General features: G+C 47.4%; 1 protein-coding gene across 2 annotated transcripts in view; it reads right to left on the reverse strand.

Moving 5' to 3' along the window:
• FLNB (filamin B) overlaps positions 1-17577 on the reverse strand; it is an 88580-nt gene that overhangs the window by 57850 nt on the left and 13153 nt on the right. For both annotated transcript variants that reach the window (XM_088171466.1, XM_088171464.1), the window contains exons 3-4: positions 13877-13977; positions 12420-12827 (exon numbers count right to left, since the gene is read on the reverse strand). In XM_088171466.1, the coding sequence (XP_088027592.1) occupies positions 12420-12768 (349 nt within the window). In that variant the 5' untranslated portion in view covers positions 12769-12827; positions 13877-13977. The remainder of the gene's footprint in view (positions 1-12419; positions 12828-13876; positions 13978-17577) is intronic.

Below are 17577 nucleotides of genomic sequence, written 5' to 3' on the forward strand. Positions count from 1 at the left end.
ACTCAAGGGATACCCCATATTGTGTCATGCTCAGCACAAAACCAGAAGGAAGCAGGGCCGGACATTTGGAGTGATGTCACCTGTCTTCCCCAGTAACCATTACATGTGATGGATGGCTGAACACCTTCCTGCCCATCGGAAGTGGTGAATGAATGCCTTGTTTTACTTTGCTTATTAAACTGTCTTCATCTCAACACACGAGTTTTCCCACTTTTACTCTTCCAATTCTCTCTCCATCCCATGGCAGGGAAGTGAGTGAGCAGCTGTGTGGGGTGGAGTTGTTGGCTGAGCTTAAACTATGACATGTGCAATTGTACCTTCAGTGCAGATTGGAACAGGCGCTTTGGAGTTACCCTCCAAATCTGAATTTCATCAGTTCATTTTGATATTCAGACACAGTACTCACTCAACACAAACATACAGCACCAGAAGTAGCCTAACACCCACACACCCCAACACCAGAACTGTCTCACCAGGCCACCGCCCTTCTGTACTGCTGTGATGTGAAACACCCAAAACAAGCCCTTATCCTGTCTTCAAGCTCCAGCCATCACCACAGCATCACCATGTGAGTGTGGAACAGAAGGGGGTGACATACAGCCAGGCTGCTTTCTGCAGCTGCACACTAAGCAAGGATGTGCAGGACACAGTCACTACAAACACGTGGCCTGGAAGGCACTGCTGCTTTTCCATGACCATTAGGAAGATGTCTTCAAGCTTCTGTGTGTGAGCCAGCTAGATTTAATTCCCCATGAGCTTTGATATACAGACACCAATCCTCCTCCTCCTCCACTGGAAGCCATGACTAGCCCTCTCCAAGAAGGAATAGGGTTGCTTTCTTCCTGGAATGCCAATTTTTAAGTAAAACATTTTGTACGCTCAGTCCTGAAGGAAAAAGGCTCGCCTCCTCTTTCTGGGGAAACAATGAAGCTTGAATACATTTCTGTATGCTTATGCAATGCAGCCATAAACACACTTCCATCTGCACATCACACAAGGCTCTCCCCTGCACCATGTGGATTTGAGCCGTGTGTGTTTAACACCCCACACACGACAGCGCTGTGTTTATACGGTTTCAGCTACAAGCCGCTAACATCAGGAATAGATGCTTGGCTTGAGGCCCAGGTAATTCATCCAACTGTGGCAACCACTATCAGACAGACCTCTTTTGAGAGGAGCTTTCATGGCCGGGAACACGGTGCTGAATCTGCAGAGGCACAGTCTGAACGGGTGGTCTAGAGGACCATCTGGGATTAATGGTACAGCTTGAGCACACATTAGCCCCAGCTGTGCGACACCCGCTCATGCAAACCATATACCCCCACCTCCCACTCAAACTCACTCCCTGCACAACAAAGCTTTGCTTCAAACGTGTGGATTTTGCATGGCCCTGAGTAGTCCAAGTCCCCATCTCACCCCAGCTGCCATGGGCTTGCCAGCCCCCAGAGCTACCCTCCTGCACCATGGGTCCTGTCCCATGCCAGGGCTCTGCTCAGGGGCCATCTTCTCATTCTCCTAGTAAAAGGCAGAGGCAGGTCTGCTCATTTGACAGCATCAGCCTAGTCCAACTTAGTCAGGAGCTGCTCAGCCATAACAGGCTCTGGCTGCTAACAGAGTTTCCAAACTAGCCAGTGCTCAGAGGGATACTACCTTTCCTCTCCAGAGGCTGGACTTCAAATCCCCCAACTAAAGGCTTCACACAAGTCTTTCCAAATTTCACAAGCTTGCAGATCTCTCCCTAGTCTTCAGGGACAGGACTCCATCACACACATACTCACCAAGAAGGGTGCAGGCAATTATCCAAGTCTCACCAGCTGCAAGATCACATTTTTGACCTGCAGTCTCACATTGTTCACATTTACAAGCCTATTGTATTTCACATTTTTAAAACAGCACTAAAAATGTAGAGCACTGGCTCTAGGGACAATTTTTCTAGAGCCGGAATAGTCGCAGCAACTTCACAAGTTACACTGCTCAGTCTGATCTCCCATAACTCTTCCAGGTTCCTACCACATTTGATGTACTATTAGACAACATAATTTTTTAGCAATACCTCCATTTCACAAAAAAATATTTACTGGCATACTATTACCTCCAACCAGACACAACAAGAGCCCCACAGGTGTTTATATTACTCCCAGAGGAAGTCTGGGCCGTTTCTTTCAGCTTCTACATTTGAGCTTAAATACTCTTGCTAACCAGGTACTGCTTCAGAAGTCTGAGTTACTTTTGTTACAGGTAGAGTAAGAAACATTCTGCAGCTTGTTAAAGCCTATGTTTAAGTAATAAAGCTGGTCGATTTAAATATTTGAACTTCCTCTGCCTTAGGCAGTATTTTCAACCAATAGCTGCAGCACTATGTGTGAAGCAGCTCATTTCTTCTCTTTGCAATTAAAACCTTTCAAAATGACATCATTTTCTTCAGTTGTTTATCTATATCAGAAGAACTACTTCTTTACTCAAACACCAAGCTCAGAGCTAAACCACAGCAAAATTTGAAGTGTTGAAGTAGAGCTTTTGCCACTAACTTCAGGGGGCTTCCCTGTTTGAGTCAAGAGTCATTCAGCAGAGCTTTCCACCCAGGAAATCCCAGACATCGCCACTGTTTAGTGTTTGAACTAGCAGCTCCTCACTCAAGTCTGCTGCTCATGGTGCTTTCACAGCAAATAAACCTTCTCCATAAGACTCCTTTGCAGGGTAGCTCCAAACTGCCTCCTTCCAGGAAGCAGTAGATTGGGATATAATCCAGTGAGAATCCCAGTGGCAATGCAATTAATTCTCTGGGACAAGGTCTTTGCAATACCCTTGTCCAGGAGTAGCACATGCGTCTATAACTGCAGATGTCTGCAAGTCATAAGCACGCTCAGCAATGCTCACTGAGCAGTCACAGATCATCCCGTGTGACAGCACCAAGGGCAGTGCTGAGCCACCCCTCTGTACAGTGGCTGTGAGCCGAGTGCAATCAGTGTTTCTTCACTCATGTTTTTGGAGAGAACCTGGACCACTAGAAGACTATCTCAGGCTCTTTTAAGTTTTTTGGATGCAAAAAACAAAACTGGCCACCTGGGAGCCACACCTGCTTCCACACAGGCTCTAGGGAGCCCCAGGACACACTGCAGCTTGGGGACCTGCAGGGGCACTCCTTGGTCATCTGACTTTGAGCCTCCCACCAAGTAGACAACTCACTTGGTCATTGGCACCTTGAGTGAGCAATCCCTGCTCCTGCTCAGCACTCAGGTTAGTCCAGAGAAGTATTATTAATACAGGAGCTGGTTTATCAACATACAGCAACTCTGCAAGTTGGGGTCTTCTCTAAAGCAGCTGTATTGGGCTGTGACAAGCTACCCAGCTCCCTCTGGCCACCCACATTTGATGTCACTGTTCAGTTGTCCAGCACATATGCTGCATCTTCTGTTAAGAGCATAAAATTCACATAAGTCAGGCACTAAATAGCACAGGAATACATAATCACAAATACTGAGAACATTAAGATGACACCACTATAGAAGGTCTGCAGTCTTGGTTTAAAACCCTCCATGTCTTTGTCCTGACTTCTGACAGTAGCAGTATCCAGCACTGGTGAGCTCAGGCTGTGGCACCAGAAGTCACTGCCCTTTCAAGTATCACCACAAATTTTCCTGGCAGTCACCAGCCCACATCTTCTGCTTCTTCATAGCTGCATTTGTACTACACGCCTAAAAGAGTTACCGAAAGAAATAATCCCCAGAGACAACTAAAGCTGTTTCTATTTGACTTTTAATTAGATCATTGATCTTATTCTAGCAGTTACATGAGCTATAGGATATTTGCATGCAACCACATTGGTAATCAACAGCTGGAACAAAACTGAAACAACACCATTAATATCCCAAGTCTTCCCACAGACGATATTTTAAGTCTTCTCCGACACCAACTTGTGCCCCAAAAGGGAATTTGATAAGCCATGTCTGAACAAATGACAACTGCTCAGAGTCACTGCAACTAGAGTGACATCAGCAAACAACAGCCCTTTAGGAACATCCAGGAGGAAGCTCAGACGCCTAGATTTTAGATTATTTGGGAGACTAACAAGCAGAATTACTTCTAGTTTTGCAGAGAAACCCTGCAGAAATTCACTGTCTAGATGTGATGAGGCAATAACACATGATACCTTGCACCATCAAGATGACAGTTAGACACCAATTTTGTTTAGCAAGCCAGCATTTCCTGTTCTGTAGCAAGGATCAAAAGCAGAGATAAATCAAGATTTGTGTCTCACACCATTACAGATACACTGTCAGTTCCCAGCATGGAAGATACAAAGACAAATGCAGGACCCTGCACATATACCCCAGGTCAGGCTCTTTGCTCCTGTAATCTGAGGCCAGGGAAACCTGCTCCTACCACTCACCTTACAACAAAGGGAGGATCTGCACAAAGGTAAAACTCACTTCCAAGACGTACCCATCAGTGTTTTAGCACTGAGACAAACTAGTTCCAGGGCCTGGCTTGCCAGTATTTGCCTATGGAAAGTCCACTAAAACTGCCGCACCTACTACTGCAAGGTTGTTGTGAGAAAAGGGAATGCAAAACAGTTAATTACAGCAATTAAAGGAAACACAGATAGAGCAAGTTAGTATCTAGCCGAGGGGAACAGTATTTCCTCTTCTGTGTTTGGATAACCTTCAAATGCACATATCACAGCTGTTTGCTCAGCACAGCTCTGTACGCTGTGCCTTCTGCTGCAGGGCTCCAGAGCAGACATGTACACAACATAGCCCACCAGTTGCTCAGTTTGGGCCCACCAACTACGACGGTGCATTTTAATATAGGCTCAGAAATACAGAATGCATTGTCTCCTTAAAAGAGAGGCCAAAAAACTAATCAAAACCAGTCACAAGCACACAGGGTAGCCCGACATTGCCGTGGGCTGTGAGCTGCAGGGGAGAGCAGCCACCAGCTTCCTACTCCCAGATCAGGCTGGGGCAGCCCCCAGCTCACATGCACCAACACCAGACATGCTCAGCACCAATGCAAAGGATAAGAGTTGGTGTTTCAGAATAGCATTTAATAGCTCGGCCCAGAGCTCATCACACAGGTTTCAGCACAAAAAGCGGGTGGAAGCACACCAGCCGTGGGCTAGCAGTTGTCTCCAGTGCTTTCAGCTGCTGCTCTGCATGGAGCAGCCATGCAGAGCGCTACGATCAGTGCTGCAAACGCCTGCGCCCCACCCAAGCAAGCAGGAGGCAGCAAGAGCCACCCCAGCAGCATGGGGAGAGCAGAGGGCAGCTGACAGCCTCTGCTCAGCACAGCACCCACACCATGCCAGAAGTGACTACAGCAATGTGTAGTGGGGTGTGCTGTGACTGCCACTGCCCATTTGCCCCTCTCAGCAGGCAGGCTGAGGGTCACTGTGGCAGTCTGTGCCCACCTTGCCCTCGTAGGACTCATCCTTTGGGAACTGTGCTGCCACGCAGCCTGGCCAGCTCATGCCGGAGTAATTCAATGCTCTGACAAATAAATGCGTCATGATTTACAGCATGGCCTGAAGCAAGAGAGAAGGAGCCACAGCCCATGATGTCATTGCAGCCTACAGCAATTTTTGTGCTGTTACTGGGTAACAGGAGAGTTCATGCAACCTGCTGCTGCTGTTAGATGAAAACAGCTCGTCCCTTTGCAAGAAAGGCCACAGCCTCCATGGTCAAAGCTCTGCCTCTACCAACTCACCAGCTTGATCAGTAAAACTTGCTATATTTCAGTGACCCAGACAAATTAACTCTGAATATCTGCTGAATTTATAACTTAAGGAGACTGCCTTCTGTATTTACTGGTTCCTTCCCATTAGTTTAGTTGTCTACTTCTCCAAGTTTTAAGGAACAGCAAAGGGCCATCACCTGACTCAGAGGAATCATCCCAATAGTAACCAGACAGTGCAGCTGCTTGTGTGGCCATTCTTCTCAGACATTTGAGAGAGACATGGCTGTTTTCTTTCAAGAGCAATATCAGCAGGAGGTTCAAACAACTTCAACCCATCACACCAGGGGAGACAGGAATCGGCTACTCCACCCTTTGCCCACTCCCAGGCAGCCCAGGGCAGTGTCTGCTGCCTTACCACAAGGGAGGATGTGCCAGGCAACCCTTGCTTCCCCAGGAACTTGGGCAAAGCTTCATATGGCTGCTGTTTGAAGTGGCCTAGCTTGTTTTCACTAACACAAAAATGCAGTTTATTCTTGCAGTGGTTGTATCCCAGTTGCCATGTACAAGCACAATAGGAACTAGACGTTGCATTACATCTCACTACAGATGTTAGACTTCAACTGCTTACAGCAGAATAGCACTTACACAAGGATTTGCAATCCATTAGGTGAACCCAAAGACCATCACAGATCCAATTCTCACTGTGATGTACCAGATATTATGTAGGCATCTTCAAAATTCAAGGTTAGTTGCAGGAGGGACAGAGACTCAAGGCAGGCTGACAGACAAGTTAGAGACCACATCAGAGTTGAGAGAACCATCTGGTTAAGATACAGCATACACTTACTGCAAGGCTTTTGAGTACAGAACTGGGATTTATCTCCTAATGATGACCTCGAAGAAAGTCCTCCCTCTTAGATTACAGAGCACTAGTTCTTCCTTAGGAGGAACACAAACAGGCAGGAGTGCAACTACACAAACTTTTGCCTGGTGGGGAAAGAAAATCTGCGCCAAGTCCCCAGAAGCAGAACCTAGGGGGGAAAACTCACTTGAGTTTCATTGCACAAATCCAAATAAACAGGCAGAGCTTGCTTAGATTTGAGGTTCTGTGCAATGGGCTCAGTTGACTCAACTCTGAACCCGAGGTCAAGTTCCCAGGAAGAGCAAGGGTAGCTCTACTCACCCCACCCGGCAGGGGGTTGCAAGAGGGTGGGGTGAATATCCACTTTTACCACACACAGACAGACAAGAACAATAAAGAAAAGATACAGAAGCAGTTAGCCCAAGTCTCACAGATATAGTATTTTCATGAAACTGCTACTCTTATTCCTCCAAACACCAGCGAAAGACACATAGTGGTCCACCATCACCTTTGACCATTAGCAGGAATTCAGCCTGAAAGGGAAGGCTGTAGCACGCTGCTCAGATCTCCGAACAAGGGTAGGTGGTGCCTTCTTCTAGTCTTTATGTATATTTTGGGTTCCATTCTTCCCACAGCAGTTAACATTCAGCTACACAGCATTTACTTCCTCTGGCAGAGACACATTTGGTATATATCCGATTGCATTTTTCTTGCAATATCCAAGTTGATTGCAGCTACCCATCTTCTCCTACTTCCACCCACCATCACTACCATGGGTGGTACTCTAGAATAGGACCCACAGTACTATCACAGGACACCAAAAAAAGCAAGAAAACCCCACAAGTACCTACAGTTTGTCTACAGAAAGCCTGGTTACCTCCCCAACAGCCAGAGTCACGCCCAATGCTTTGTAAGCAAGAGCCACTGTGACAGGCTCTTCAGGCACACTGGTATCACACCAGACAGAGCCAAACACCAGTTCACTGAGCTCTCTTTTTTACTCTATGAGTCAAGTGACATATTCATAAGCTCACTATCATGCCAGGCAATAAAGGAAAACAGGGCCACCTGATGCTGGTGGCAGGGACCTGCTAAGCATCACAGTACAGCAGAGATTTGTTCACTCCAGCATGACCAGCAATACACTTTCACTCTGGTATGCTTGCTAAACACAGATTAGTGGTCTAAACTTAGCAGGCCCTTGTTCAGGACCCACACTAGCCACTCAAAGTCTTTTTCTGAGCGGCAGAGAGAAAACAGAATTCCTCTGCAGCCTAGGGGATTCAGAGGCCATTGTTTTACTTCCCATTGCTTGGAGCAGACACAGAACAATGCTGGCAACATAGCAGCATGACCACACACAAGGCTAACCACATTCTTAGGTTACAGTTGTAGGCTAGCAAAGAGTTATCCTAACCCATTTAGATTTAAACATCCCCATGTAAGTCAATACAGGACGTGGCATTAGAATATGGAGCAGTTAAAATTTCAATCCATCTTGAATAGCTGGCATAGCCTTCAGGGCCTTAAATGAAAAAGCTGTTTAGCACATTAGTCTAACTGGCTCTAAGTAATTTTACCGAAGTTTGATCACTTTACAAGTTTCCGCTCGTATGTAAAAGAATGCAAGAACAGTCTGTGTAAGCTACCTTAAAAGTCTCCTGTAACTTGGAAGTCATAGCTCTGGCAAAGGCAATTTTTCATTAGACCAGCAGTCCAAGTACTGAAACAGAAGGTCCTGGGGAGACCAAGCACCTTCCAAAGCTGAAGCCACCTCCAGCAAAGAGGTCTACCGTCCATCTATCAAAAATTATTTTCAAGGGGAAGGAAATTGTCGTATTTCCAAGAAGCAGAAATCTGCTTCCAAGACACACTGGATATTTTCCAGAAAGCAGCATCCAGGGAAGTCATAGATAAGTGGCAGACAAAATACAAGTGTATTTTGACTACCTCCTTATGATGTGTTAATAGAACATTGAGGGAGAGAGAAGAACACTTAAATGTACACAGGCTGAAAATACATTTTCTTTTTTCAGTTTTCAAGGACCTACCTCTAAACGTTACAGGACAACACATTTACTGTTTTACAAGAGACTAGTTTTCCCTCTAGAAACATACCGTTTGCTTTGGCACTCTAACATATAAGCAACATAGAGAAGAAACTTGGTTTTCAACTATTTTCCTAAAATGAGAATTCTATAAGGTCCTCAGACTCACAGGTACTTTCACCTTAAGCACACTACAGTCCACAGTGTGTATATCAAGTACTTGGTCATTAACCAAAATTCCACCCAATGCACAGGTTAGGTTTGGTCAGTACTCCTGCAGCTGGGATATGCCACCACCAAACTCCATGAGGGAAGTACGAACACACCATGATTATAACCCCATCATCTCTTCGCCCATCTCCTTCCTGGCATAGCTTAATGCCCCACAGGCACTGCAGCAGGACACAGGACCACTGCAGAGACAAAGCTGTAAACAAATCACACAACTGCAGCCAAGGGCAGCACTGGATACTACTGCAGCAGATGCTTACATTGCCACTTCACATCCTGCCGTTGTGAGGCAAGCTCATTTACCTGGTGAAAATGCAACCTGGCAGAGAAACCACATTTTTCAGTTTGCTCAATCCGACGGTAGCAGCCCAAGACTGCAGTTTTATGCAACAAGGCAGCCTGGCACCCATCCTCCCTCTACCAGTGACATGAGGCTGCTGGATGAGCAGTGGCCACGAGAACACTGCCCACAGGTATTGAGCAGCAGAGTATGCACCCAGGACCTGCCGGCTGCAAGCTCAGGTGAAACTTGGCAGGTGTTACCCCAAAACCATTTGCCAGGCTTCAGCCACCTAACTCCTCTGTTTCTAAGGTACATCAGTTGACTCCTATTGACAGTTACCAGGGTTTCTAGGGACAAACGCCATGCCAAATTAGCTTCAACCACGCTCCCTTCTCTGCTAAGTAATCTGTAGAGTCGATCAGCCCCTTTAGCCATGAGCAAAGCCCTTGTGCTCTACATTCCTGGCATCCTACTCCCAGTGCCTGTCATGCAGCATGCCACTCAGCACCCAGGAATTTGCAATTATCTCAGTCTAGTAGACAAGGAAAAAAGCTAGACTTAACACTTGTTAACACTTGAGCAGCACAGCAACCACCTCATGTTGAGCAGAAGGCTCTGTGAAGTCACCTGCTCCCACAGCAGCTTTTTCGAAACATTCACTCCCATCTTGCTGGATGGCACAAAGCACTTACGTGCTTCATGGCCTTTCTTACAGTAGATCATACAGGCAGTCAATTTTACATTGTAGTGAAGACACTTCATACCTAGAAGAAAAGCTCCTTGAAACTAGTAGAAGGCTTGGAGCAGAGACTAAACAAGGGGTAACAGCAGCAGGAGAGGCTGGGCTGCTAATGCGCATCCAGAAAGGGGTGTGGTCAAACACGGAGTATAGGCAGACTTATTTAAAATAGACAAACATCGAATGCCAAAACCTTGCTACTGAAAAGGTTTTAAAATGTGGTTGTAGTACAGCAGCAGTAGCTGAGCCATAACACATGGCTTCCAAAATGTTCCTGGAAGTTAAATAATAACTGGAACAGGCACTGCATCCACTTAGCAGAGGTCTGATGGCATTATGAATGCCAGAAATCCAGCAGGCGCAGCTGTCAGGTTTTCCCAGTTGATTTGGCTCAGAGTTGGCCCTAAAGACCAACCCGGTCATAAAAATCCTCCACCTAGAGCCTTTACTAGTTTATTTTTTTCACTTCAGCTCCAGGGTCTGCAATGACCCTGGTTTTGTTCAACAACACAAAAGAGACTAAACAGCAGAAACAAAAAGAAAGCCTCAAGTTTTTCAGAATCTGCAGGGAAAAATACACCAGGAACAGGTAGTAAACCTAATGGACACTGCACCTGCAGGACAGGTGCTGACAGCTTCAGCCCTTCAACCCAGCAGAGCACTGCAAGGCTTACTCAGAATGTCTTTTTTGGAAAAGGCATTCAGAACATTTTTTCAGGACAGGCTCAGTTTATCCAGGACTGTACAGTAGGGCTCCTGTGCTACTCCTTGGCTCCAGCTCAGGTGGCAGAGCACAGATGGAGCTGTACACTCCTTCAGGCAGAGGCTGGGATATGGCAAAAGCATCAGCAGTCATAGTCATTCCATTCTCTCAAAGCTTCAAGTTTTCTCAGGGTTTGGGTTTTTAAAATTTTATTTGTTTTTTTTTTTAATAGCCAATACAATGCAAGTAAGCCGTAAAACAAACAGACATGTCTTAAATGATTACAGACACCCTGCAGTTCAGCCTAACCACGTAAAGGAGCTGTGCTGCTGCAGCAGCATTTCTAGAAAGGAAGTCACTGAAAGCCAGACCTGACTGGAGTAGCCTTGATCTCCCAAACCCGTCACCCTCGGGAAGTTCCACAGACAAAGAGGAAGGCAGCTGGAGCAACAACATTTTTCTAGGGAAAACAATACAATAGGAGGGGAGTGCTGGCCTGGTGTTGGAGCTAGTCCAGCAGCTGCCACAGAAAGGTGAGCTCTGATGTTAGCAAAAGCTCAGCCCAGGAATCAGCAGCTGCAATTCGAACCCCACTGAGTGCAAAGGGAATCCAGCTCTAAGTAAATAATTAGCACCAGCTTCATTCCCAGCTGCAAGTACATTAGCTGTTCTGCCTAGGGAGAACAGTCAGCCACTCAGGACCAAGAGTCCTCACTTCTTGTCCAAAGCTGCTTTTACACATTAGTAGAGAGGAGGAAGAGGGTACCCAGCTACAGGTTTCCAGAGAGGGCCAGGTCTCCCCCAGACTGGAGAAGTTTCTATTTTCTTGCTATTGTAGTTAAAGCGTTTGAAGTGAAACGGCTTTTACCTTGGCCAAGCATTTTAGACAGCTGAGGAGAGCTACACTCACCCAAATTCAGCTGTGCAATTCATCGAGGCCAAAGTCATCAGGAAGCAGTAGTTATAGTTATCCGGCAAAGAACTAGAAAAGGCATTCACATTCCTTCCCAGAGATCTCTCAGGCATTCCAATTACTGCTTTACAGATGAAGTTGTGGCCACACCTGAGCTATTCCCCAAACGGTAAACGGATGCATTCCTGAGGGATCATCCGCAATCCGACGTGCATGCCAGCACCTTCCAAACTACCAGCTATCAACCAACTGCACGCTCCAGTACAGCGCAAATCTCATGGCAGCCTGGGTGGCAGTAGCTCAAATCACCCATTGCCTGGGCTTAGTAGGGTTCCCTGAACATTTTCTGCCATAACCTACCGTAGCAGAAAGATTGAGGAGAAAGTGCAATCCTCTTCAAAAGCTGCAACTGTGCTTAGGCAAGCATCAATGCTCATCTGAACACTGGCATCATCTACTGGGCTGTGGTGAGCAAAGTCTCCCCACTCTCCTATACTATCTACGGCTGCAGCTATTTCTGCACCGCCGTGAGTCTGGCTCCAGCACTCCGCCAGAGGCCAGGTACGCCCAGCCAGAGCGGCATCGTCCAGCCGCAGACTCCTGCCGGGCTGCTGGAGGGGTCAGTGCCTGGAGGAACTGGCTGCACAGGGAGAGAACACGCCCCAGCTAGGGGGTTTCTTCAGGAAAGACCTGAAAGCAAAGCTTCATCTATGAAGTGGTGACCAAGAGGGACACTGAGGAGGACAGGAGATCACTGCCAGCCCCAGCAGCCGGGCTGTGGGGCAGCCCCACGGCACACAGAGCTCTTTAAAGATAGAAGCAGCTGAAGCTCCTCAGCTTGCGAGCCTGGAGTCCCCACTGCCCCGAGCCCCGTCGTCATAGCTCCGCCAGGCAAAGGTCCAGCGCACGAAAAAACACAATAAAACGAGAAAGTAACAAAACGGCCCGCCGGAGACGCACTCACCGATGGAGACCAGCTTGATGCTCTCTCGCTCCAAGAATTCGAGGGCCACCGAGACGTTCTCCAGCTGCATCTGGCGGAAGGTGGGCCGCTGGTGGTACTTGCGGTACATGCGCTTCTGGCTGAGCACCTCCAGCAGCGCGATCAACCGCAGCCCGTCGCTCAGGTCATGCTGCAGGTTGCCGATGCGCTTGTTGACGCAGCGCAGGTGCTCGTTGCACCAGCGGGTGAAGGTGTTCTGCTGGATCCGCTTCCAAGGCGCGTCCTCCGCCAGGTCCTTCTCGGTGGCGGGCATCTCGCCGTCGGGATCGGCCGCTCTCCGCGCGCCCTGACCCCGCGCCTGCGTGCTCATGGCCAGCCCCGCTCCGCCTCTTCGATCCGCTGCGCTCCGCCCGCGCCCCGCCCGGCCGCCTGCGGGGAGGGAGGGAAAAGAGTGAACGGCGCGGTGCTCTACAGCGGCCCCTCGCCTTTTCCTACTCTCGCTGCCTCCGCTGCTGCTGCTGCCTCCCCCGCTGCACGACCCGCCCGCTCTGCGCGGCCCCGCGCCGCCGCCCGGCCTTTATCCACCGGGAGCGGCACGCCCTCCGCCGCATCCACCCCGCTCCCCGCCGCACCGGCCCGCGGGGGCGGCCTGGGCTGGGCTGGGCTAGGCTGGGCTGGGCTGGGCTGGCCGAGCCCCTGATGGACAGGGGTCCACGCTGGGCCGACGCTCACCTGGCCGAGGTGTCGGACGGGGCCGGGGCGCGGCCCCCGGGCACGGGCAGGAGCGCTACTGCCCGCCCGGGGTGCAGCCCCCTCGGCCCACAGACAAATGAAACCCGCGGGAGGAACAGGAGCGCAGCCCCCGAGCCACCCGCGCAGCCCCACCACAGCCCCACTCAGGGGACACAGGTCAGGCCGCCAGCTGTGTGACGGCCGCGGGTGGATGCAGCCACGGGTGGATGACCCCTCGCCGGGCCTGCAGAGCTGTGCAGGGTGCCCAGCAGAGCTGTGCTCTGGGCCGGGGGGATTCTATTCTGCACAGCCCTCGCCGGGAGAGGCTGAGGGTGCTCACACGAGATGCAGTGTGGCAAAGGGACAGCAACCTCTGTGCCAGCACATACGATTTTATCGGCCATTTGAAAATAATAGAAACTTCTAAAAGTAGTCAGTTATGGTTCGAATTCTTGGGGGTTCTTTGCTTCCCCCCCCATTTTTGTGACTGATTTCCTGGCGCGCCACTCCCTGCTGACCTACAAGACTCTGACTTGCTGCTGACTCATTTGATGACAGAAGAGTCAATAGAACTACTCCAGCTGTCTTGCTGCATACTGAATTTTTGCAGGTCGCCGAGACATCTTATGACACTTAGTGGGTCCCTGAAAGCTGCGGTGAGGTGTCCCTGTGTGTCCCTATCCCGAGGGAAGCCTGTGCCCACCCGCCCACCCTTGGCTCCTGGCTCCAATCCAGTAGGCACTTACGGTCTTGGTTTTCCTACCAGGAGCTGCTCCACTGATTCAAGTGAAGTGTGTACGTGTCTACCTATTTACATCAAGGCTGCCACACTGAAAGGTGCAGGTATCTGTCAGAGAAAACAAATCCATTAAAACACAATCAATAAAGTCTTATTTAATTAAATTACTATAGTCATTCTCAGCTAGAAAATTAGAATACAGATGTCCAATTATTTTATTTCAAGGGTCTTATTCTAATGCCTCCACTAAACCATCACACCATGGTTTCTCTCCAGTGACTTAAAAGATCCTTCCCCCAGACTAATTTATATTAGATGCATTTGTTGATAATAAATTAAGAAAGAAGCAAATATGAAGGTGAGGTAAAGTGGGAGTTATGTCTAAACTTCCATTGTTCACTAATCAGCATTGTCTCCTGTTTTAAAACTATCAAAGAAATCAGAGATCACATTTAGTATACTGAAATGTTGAGGTGTATCTCATGGCACAGCAGTCACTGCTCTTTCCTCAAATTACTGAGCCAAGCAGCAGGAAGCTGCTTTTATTATTCAAATAAAAACTGACATTAGGTGAGAGCTTTCATTTACAGACCAAAGCCAGTGACAGGGCATAGAGATGCTGCAGTCAGGGCAGGTTGTGCCTCTGCGAGCAGCTCTCTGCTGTCAGCACAGGCTTGTCCAGCCCAGGGGAAGGCAGCCTGGAAACATGGAGCTGAGCCTTTTCTCAAGGACTTTTCTCCCATCATCCTATACTTCATCTTTTAATAGATACTAATTGCTTATTGACTTTGGCCTGGGCTGAGACTCCTTAGCAACCGTTCCACATCCGGATTAGCTGATTGCTTATAATATTTTAATTTCCTTTCCTTTTCAGTCCCACACCTAGTAATGCAAACTCTTTAATATCATTTTGTGCCTGTGCCATGCTGGAAGTTGAAGCTTCAGCCATTGTTTTTTCTGTAACAAAGGCAGTGAATAGGAATTACACAGGAAAAAGACAAAATTAGTATTAGGACTTCTATTTTTCACGTCCATATTTTGCTAAAATTTTCAATAAAAATAATTTTTTCCATAGACCCAGCAAAGAAAATTTGCATCCCAATGATATATTGTGCAATGACATATTCTGCACACATAAAGACAGCAGTTTCTTTGAGTGGCTTTCCAGCACTCCTTCCATCCATCCATCCATCTATTGCATCAGAAGCACTGAGGCACAAAACCAGATGTGAAGCTCTCAGCAAAGCTCTGGCACAGACATGCAAGCCCAGCTCACCCCATTAGACTCAGGACAAGGGCAGTGGCACAGTCAGGGCTGTTGCTGTTGGCACCATGCAGGGTTGGTGGGGTGCCGGTGGTCTGGATGCAGCAGCCCATGTCACAGGTGCCCTTCCCTGCACATCACAGGGCTTTTGATCAGAATTCAGCCTTTTGCATCCTGACTGCTTTCACGATTATTGGGAAACAAAGATTGCTTTATGGGAAGAGAATGAAAAAAGCAAAATAATTTCTGCTCTGAAGAACAGATCTTGTTTCTTTCCTTTCTTCCCAGTAACAGATGACTCTCACAGCTATGGTCTCATCAAGATTTCTGGTTGATGTGAAGCAAAGAGGGGTAGCCCCTGCCTGCACAGCACCCCATCGCCTGCACGGGTGACTGAGATCAGGAGAGGTGCCCTGTCTGGGACCTGCCTGGCCACAAACGTGATATCCAGCTGTGGCAGCAACTGCAAGTTGGAAGACAGTTTAACACAAGTGAATCTGTGTTTCAAGTTTCATCAGGAGACAGAGAAATAAAAACAAGCTGACCCATGAATCTGTACTTGCTGGAATACCATCTTGGTACTGTATATTATTGCAAATGAACTAATGTATGCCTTGCAGAAATACCTTATGTGCATATTTATATGGGTAGATATTTGGGTGGATATATGTATCTAGGCAGAAAGGGAGGGAGATTTCAATACTATGCTCTGGGATGGATACTTTTTTCTTCTGATTTGTTCTGCATGACAAGGATCTTTCCATTCCGTTCTTCCTTTACTTGCTAGATGCAGATACAAGGAAGGAAGAATACTGTCATTGCTTTCTTGGTTCTCTTTAGGTGGTTGTGAAAACACAGCAATGGGTTTTTTTCACTGTTTTAAAAATACTCTTCCTCTATGCTAATTCACTGCAAGGCTCAATTTAAAAAGACCCTGTTTAATTCAGCAGCAGAGGGCTTCCTCTGCCATATACTCACCGTTTTATCATGGAACTGCTCAGAATATTTTGTGTTTGAAAATACAGCCTTGATAAATGGAATAAATTGTAAGGGCAATTCATCATTCAATTCATGCTCTATTTTTAGCAAAAAGTCAGTCCAGAATGTCTCTCAGACCAGAATATGGCATTAAGTTCTCCAAATTCACAGGGAGTTGCTTTGCTGGCAGGATTTTAAAAAATTAGGAGCACATTTTAAACTGTAAAGATAAATAAAAGTTGTCTGGCCTTTGCAGGTCTGTTGCTGCTCTTTTTGGGATGACTGACAATCCTTAAAAGAAATTTAATCTCATTTATCATATCCTTGAAAGCCCTGGAATGGTACCATGGGGCTCCACGGTGGACACTTGCCATGAGTTTTTTGGAGCATGCTAACAGCAGAGAGAAAGGGCAGTCCTAACACCGGCTGTATCATTGAGGAAAATTCTGTTGAAGCCGGGTTTTGCAAAAGCAGAAGGGTGTGGGGAGCGGCGGCAGGGCCCTCACTGACATCAGTGAACAGCACATGATGGGGTGACTAATGAAGTCAGGTCTATTTCAGGGTAATCAACTTGTCACAGTCCCATGTGATGATATGTTATTGGATTCCTCCAAGTCATGGGCCATACATGAGAGATCCCAGCCATTTGGGACACTGTACATGCTCTCTGCTTGATGCATTTTTCAGCAAAAGCTTGCTTTGATTGTAAGAGTACAAGAACAGGGATTAATCTCAGCTGTTAATCCAACATCTGCACACTTTGCTTAGAGCACGAATCAGCCATGGCTGAGCATTCAAGCTGAGTCTGAAGGTAAAAGGACTTTTCTCTGCCCCTGGCAGGTCGTGCTTTAGTTATCGCCTTTCTGAGGATCTGTGCAACAGAAATGTCACATTTTAAAGATTTCAGTGGTGTTGCTAATACAAAAGGAGCAATGACTTTTTTTTTCCCACACTACACTAACCCCACACAAGTGATTTTGCATCATATCTCAGCAGAAAAGTGTGGTGAAAAGCCAGCAGAATGCTTCAGTTTTTTTCCATAGGTTCCTGTCAAAGCAGCAGTACACTGAAGGTTTGTACCCTGGGGCCATCAAAACTTATGAGTTGTCAGGACAAAGGCTTGGAAAAAGAATAACTGGGCCATGGGCTATAGCACCCAGGTAGCTTTAGAAATTTATCACAAGATTTTAAGTATTTATAATTTTTTGCCACATAATAGCCTTATCCAAACACAGGACAGCATTGTGCATTAAAACAAAAGCCATGCATAACAAATGCCATAAAATAAATCGTAGCACATTCAAACCAGTGTTCAGATGCTAATCCTCACATCCCCGCGGGGCAGCTCATCCACTAACCCAGCACCCAGCCAGTAACACTAAAGATCCAGCAGCTGAGGCTCACAGTAGTTAAAGGTTTGCCTTTTCAGAAGCCGCAGGCACCGTAACTCGAAGAGATTTAATGAC

Source organism: Sturnus vulgaris, chromosome 11 (genome assembly GCF_052056855.1).
Source record: "Sturnus vulgaris isolate bStuVul1 chromosome 11, bStuVul1.hap1, whole genome shotgun sequence".
NCBI classification, from domain to species: domain Eukaryota; kingdom Metazoa; phylum Chordata; class Aves; order Passeriformes; family Sturnidae; genus Sturnus; species Sturnus vulgaris.